The 6,000-nt window shown below is 52.4% G+C and overlaps 1 protein-coding gene across 1 annotated transcript in view; it reads right to left on the reverse strand.

Annotated features, from left to right (window-relative positions):
* Positions 1 to 1,868: 1,868 nt before the first annotated feature.
* LOC111143511 (collagen type XVI alpha 1 chain) overlaps positions 1,869 to 6,000 on the reverse strand; it is a 49,526-nt gene continuing 45,394 nt past the window's right edge. The window contains exons 67-72 of the mRNA XM_022497320.1: positions 5,550 to 5,594; positions 4,470 to 4,658; positions 4,034 to 4,100; positions 3,159 to 3,335; positions 2,911 to 2,988; positions 1,869 to 2,206 (exon numbers count right to left, since the gene is read on the reverse strand). Coding sequence (XP_022353028.1) covers positions 2,004 to 2,206; positions 2,911 to 2,988; positions 3,159 to 3,335; positions 4,034 to 4,100; positions 4,470 to 4,658; positions 5,550 to 5,594 — 759 coding nt within the window. The 3' untranslated portion in view covers positions 1,869 to 2,003. The remainder of the gene's footprint in view (positions 2,207 to 2,910; positions 2,989 to 3,158; positions 3,336 to 4,033; positions 4,101 to 4,469; positions 4,659 to 5,549; positions 5,595 to 6,000) is intronic.

Here is a 6,000-nt window from a genome sequence, read left to right on the forward strand (position 1 = left end):
CCCAGTAACAGAAGAGACTATAAAATTCGGCTTTCCATCTGGTTCTTCATGGTCCAAGAAAATACAGCCGTTCCAAACTCCAGGGAGACAAGCACTCAAATCCTGAAAGCTTAAACCAGCCAGTTGTAGACTCCCCTAAGCGCTGCACGAATGTGACTCGGGAAAAAAAGTGAAGCAAGCATCATTTTCCTATAAGGATCGATTCTCTGGTGAGGGGAGGCGTTTGATGTTTCCCCGTAGTACTCCCTCTGGCCTTCAAAGCCAACCTGCTTGATCCAACAGCTGGTCCTTGCTTCCCTCTCTACTCACGCCAATGTGCTCCTTATCGTGACGCCAATTGTCAGCACTTTGCAGACTGGGGCCGAAAGTGGGAGCTGGCCTTCCGCTAGGAATGCTTTAACATCTGTCCTCCTCCACCGTCCAAAACTAGCTGCTACTTCAATGCCAAGACGATGCGTTTGCTTTTTAACATTTGATGTTAGAACCAGAGTTAACTGAGAATTGCTGATGAGGGACAAAAGAAGAATCGATGCCCCGTTGATCTAAGAGCATCACGTGAGACACTCGGGCGTGCTCGGGAATCTGCCCAATGTCGTTCCCCCCCACCCCACCCCGCCACTGGCTCGCCTCTCCTCCTGGCAGGAAGAAAATAGGGCAAAGGTTCTGAAAAGCTATCAGTGGGCTGGTCTCCTGGTATCTGGGGCCCAAGTGGAGAAGGGAATTTTCAGAACTGTGCTGGAGATGCCAGCTCTGGAGAGAGGATAGCAGGTTTGAAGGCTTTGGGCAGTTTGGATAAGCATCTAGACTCTGGGTGCATCTCTGAGCCTGCTCTGTGAGCCCTTTGAAGTTTGTCCAACTTGAATAAACCTTCCAGAAAGCTGGGACCAGTAAAATGACTTTTTTTAGAAGTCCCTCTGGATGTGCCCTGTTGCTTTCTCACAGGGCAGCCAGCCCATCAGGACAAGAGATGTGAAAAGGACAGAAGGAAAAGGCTTGAGATGGAATGTTTCCATAATATTCAACTTACTGTCTTCCCCCCTGCTCTTTTCTTCCTGCCCTTTTTATATATGGAGAAGGAGACAGAAGATAAATCACCAAATTCCCAGTGGACTTTGAAGACCCCCCCCCCCCGAGCTTAGATCTGATCGTGGCTTGCCCGTGACCCCTTTGCACCGTTGCAACCTGTTTCTGAAGGCTTAGGCTAAGATGTGCCGGAAAAACACCACATGCATTAGATGAACAGAGTTTAACAAAAGATGCCATTTGCAGTCCAGGAGAGCTGGTGGCCGGGCCATGCGCTGGTACAGGCAGAAGTTTCCATTTCATTTCCTGGAGAAGATGTCCCTGGTTGCCTAGGCTGGGAGCTGATGCCTCTCTTTCCTGTTTGCATGGATGTTCTAATGATGGAATTACTGGGGCAGCAGGAAGAGCCTGCTGGCTTAGAGATGCTCTCGGGCAGGTGAATACGCCCCCACACCTGGGGAAATGCCAGGTGCACCCTGGGCCACTTTCAAGAAGTAACGAGGGTAGGTGGGGTACCAAACACTGGCTTCTCTGGGGAAGCCTCTGTGAGCTGTAAATGGGGTCTCTGCACCTGCCTTTGGCACATTTGTGGGAACAGGCTGAATGATGCCCCTTCTCTGACTTTTGAGAAGTGTGCCCTGGAGGGTAGGACACAAGCTCCAGCGTGGTTCAGAAATATCTAGAGAGGAGACCTCGACAGCAGCATCCCACAGCTCTGCCGGCTGACCACAGACACAAGAGAAAGGCCCTTTCTGGACCCTGGGCCCAGATGACAGAGTGGGGGTGGGGTGACAGACAGGTGGTAGCAGCAGCGGAAAACCCCCACTGGAAGTGGGGTTGCAGGTAGTTTTGTTCATTTATTGATAAAAAAATATTAATAGCAATTAAGGAAAACAAAACATTCACAACCCATCACAGAGTCCTGTAAGTTTCAGCCTTATGTTCCCAATGGAGTCCTTCATCTGACGGAGCTGGGGATTTCAGCCGAAAGGCCCCTTCATGTTCTTCATGGGTGGGTACTGCTGCTCCATGGGCATGGCCCCAAAGCAGTCGGAGGGGTTGCAGTGGCCGGCCTTTCCGGGCTGCCCCATGGGACCCGGGGGCCCAGGGATGCCAGGAATGCCTTGCTGGCCCATCGGTCCAGTGGCACCCATCTTGCCATACCCGGGAGGGCCTTGGGGACCTAGACGGGGGAAGAATCAGAGGAGGAATGTTAGGAGATCCAGGTGACAAGAAAAGAAGAAATCGTGGTCATGGTAAATATTACCTTACGTGTGACAAATATTTGTCAGGTTACAATAGGTTTTCACGAAGACCCGATCTGATCCTTACATTAATGTAACAATAACAATATTACTAGCCAGTTTTACTGGGAGCTTCCATGTGCCAGGCACAAGGCGAGTGCTTTGGATGCATAATTCAATGAATCTTTACAACGATTCCGTGAGAAAGAAACAATCATCTCGTTTCGTAGATGAGGACACAGGCTCAGAGATGTTTTCCGTGCGGGGTACGTGTTCACTGAGGCTGGGTCTCAGAGCCAGGCTGGCCGACTATGGTCCTGTCTCTTTCAGGCTCTACAGCCTGACTTAGTGACCTCGTCAAGTTTGGACAGCCAGGATGATGCTGAGCAGGGCTTGAACTGGCCTTCCCTGGCCCCATCATAACCGACTGCCTTCCCCTCTGTCCTGCTAGCTCAGTTTAGGTCTTGAGGATGGGCCCTGGGTCCTCCACGGGACCCTGCACACCTTGGCATTACTGTAAATGGTGGCTGATAAGCCTGTAGTTATTTGAGTTTCTACATGATTATACTGTGTTGTAGAAGGAACATAAGCAAAGCAGATCTCAGCAGCTCAAGACCTGATTTCACATTCTGGCTCTTCCTACCTGGGGGGCCGGGGAGACCATTTTCTCCTGCAACGCCGATACCAATGTCCCCCTTTTCACCTTTGGTCCCGGGCAATCCTGGGACAAAAGAAATAAAATAAGTCCTATTCTTGAGCAGAAAAATGACACCCGCAGTCAGATTATTTGAAACACACACATGCACACATCTGTCAGAGTCACGATGGACCTCATGCCATGCTCCTGTTCGCCCCCAGAGAGATCCAGGTACACCTGGAGGGCAGAGCTACCTCGCATTCCTGGCATGCCCTGCCGTCCTTCCCTGCCGATCTGGCCAGGGAGTCCGGGTGACCCCGGAGCGCCTGGCCGGCCTGGAGCACCATCCTTCCCTGGGGGCCCTGGGCGTCCTGGAACTGCGGCCATCTCCATGGGGAACTGCATTCTGGAGGTGTAGTAAGCCATCCTCTCTGTAAGAAAGGGCAGGGACAGGTCACAGGGTGCCCTGGGGCCTCACACTAGCTCAGAGGGGCTGCCGGCAAGGAGTCCAAAATGGCCTTTCTTCAAAGGGGAGTCAGAGCAAGGAACATGGGGGCTGATCTCCTGAGTGGCCTCCCGTGCCCTTGCACCATCGTCTCTCAGCAGCACCAACCTGACAGATGGCCTCCCTCTCCTCCAACACCCTCATTAGTCCGCCACCAACTTCACAGTAAAGTCCAGACTCCTTGCTTGGCATTCAAGGTCTGCTTCCCAAGCAAGACAGCTAGCCTTGTCAGGACAGGGTCCCTATTCTCCCCAGGCCCTCACATGGCAAGGCTGGGTGAACAAATGAACAGGAGAAAAGCTTAAAAGTGAAAGCACCCCAGCTATCTTATGGCTGCTGCTCGCCACTCTGTTCAGAACTCACTTCATGCAGACTCGTTTGATTTCAATTTTCTTGTCTGTCTGCTTTGCTCCAGTGGGGGCTCGGGGAGAGCGATGGGGGGGGGAATCATTTTATCTCTGAACAGAGCAGGTGATAAGGAAGGTCTGACGTCTAATTGAACATATGCCTGTAAGTGACTAGGGAGGGGAATTGGGCTTTAAGGGAAAGGAGGCCAGGGCAGGGCGGAGAACCAGCTGGGAAGGGCCAGCAGCACCCACTGCCACCCAGCCAGCTGCCAATTACCATCAAACATTTTAATGATCTCTTGTCTGACGAACCTCTTGATTTCATCATAATTCACCATGTCTCCCTGAGGAAAAAGAAGAAAACTTGCCTCAATTATACTTCCAAGCCTGGTGCTCTCTCCCTGGGAAAAGACTTTATTGAAATAAAGGACAAGGAGGGGAACAAAGGTTCTAGGAGCCTCCCATGGATACTTAATCCAGGGTCCTAACCCCCCCTGAAATGGTGCAAAGCATTTTGTGGAGCAGCGCAGTTTCCTGGGGAGAGGGTTCCCCAACTTCCCCAACCTCCCACACACGGTTAAGAACCACCCACATAGGAGTTGTGCTCTTTCACTCAGAGGGTCAGCAGGAGCTTCTAAAATGGTCTCTGCTCCACCCACCCTGTCTGCCTGCTCTGTGGGATGGTGCCCATGGCTGCCAGGCTTCCTCCTTACCATGGAGCCAGGCATCCCGGGCAAGCCGGGGCTCCCCGCAGGCCCTGGAGAGCCAGGGTGGCCTCTCTCTCCTGCTGGACCCGGTGGCCCAACGGGCCCCATGGAGCCACTCTTCCCAGGCCCGCCAGGCATGCCAGCTCTTCCCTTCTCTCCTGCCTGGCCCTTCTGTCCTGAAGGTCCCGGATCACCCTGCAAGGACAGGAAGTCGCATCCAGCATGGCCAAGTCCTATCAAATCCACTTCATGATGTCGCAGCCACTGGCCTCTCTCTCTCCATCTCCCCCTCCCCCAACCCAGCCCCTAGCATCTTCCTCTGACTGTGGCCACAGCATCTTGACAAGGACTCCAGAGTGGTCCTCTGAAAAGACAGTTTTCATGCTGTCACTTCCTGCGTAGAAGTTCTGATGGCTTCCAGGCGCCCTCAGGATAAAACCTGATTCCTTGGCTAGACATTCAAGATCATTCGTGATGTGGTCCCGACCACCTCTTTTCCAGGCCCGTCTCCCTGCCCCTGTACCCACAGCCATGCTTCACTGGTTTAGAACTCTGTTCTGCCACAAGGTCTTAGCCCTCCCTGCCTGGAAAGCCCTTCTCCTCCTTCTGCCATGTACACCCCTCCTGCTCCACTGAAATGTTCCTGTTTTTGCACAGCCTCCCTGACTCTCCAGACTGAGTTGGGTGCTATGTCTAATCTTCTATAAACACTGCCATGCCCTAGCATAAGTGTAACCAGACTCAGTGAGTGGCTATTGTTTAGAGACCTCTGTTTATCCAAGGCTGGGACAGAGTCTGGAATGTAAGTGAGATCAAGCAGATGCCTGCAGCATGAATGAATGAATCCATCCACTGGTCAATGAGTAAACAAACTTGAGATTTCCATCCTCCCAAACATAGCTAAGAGATAGGCCCACATGAGAAGTTTTTAGAGATGAGGTTGCTCCAAGTTCTGAGGTCTGCCCACGTTTTTCTTCCTGCCCACAGGCCTTCCTGTGTCTCCTCTCCATGCCTAAAGTCATAGCATGGAGCTGGCCTTCATCACTCATGAGTTTTTCCTCTCAAAACCAGCCCGTGCCCACTTACCTTTGGACCAGGGGGTCCATAGAGCCCCTGTTTTCCAGGGGGTCCCTAGAGGAAAGCAGAAGTCAGGAGTCAAGTCTGGGCAACATCTCTGAGCTGGCCAGGGAGGTAGGTGTCATGAAAGGACCACCTTCCATGGCCCTGGGGCCTCGGGCTTTGTCCAGCTGGGCTCTGTGTAAGGAAGGACAAGAGCCTCCTTTCTGTTGGTTGACAGCTAGAAGGGAGCATGATGTCCCCCAGGGCATGGCCTTGTGTAATCATGTTGGTTGGGTCCCTTGTCACAGACAAAAAGAGGTGAGAAGTCAGAGTGAAAGGGCCCATCCATGGCATATTGGAGGGCCTGGCAAGAACTGGTACCCAGGAAATGTTTGGAGCCTACCACCACCACCATCACCATCATCATCACTACCACCACCATCATCACCACCATCATCATCACTACCACCACCAACAT

Source organism: Enhydra lutris, unplaced genomic scaffold (genome assembly GCF_002288905.1).
Source record: "Enhydra lutris kenyoni isolate GAN:26980312 unplaced genomic scaffold, ASM228890v2 scaffoldscaffold9, whole genome shotgun sequence".
Lineage (NCBI taxonomy): Eukaryota > Metazoa > Chordata > Mammalia > Carnivora > Mustelidae > Enhydra > Enhydra lutris.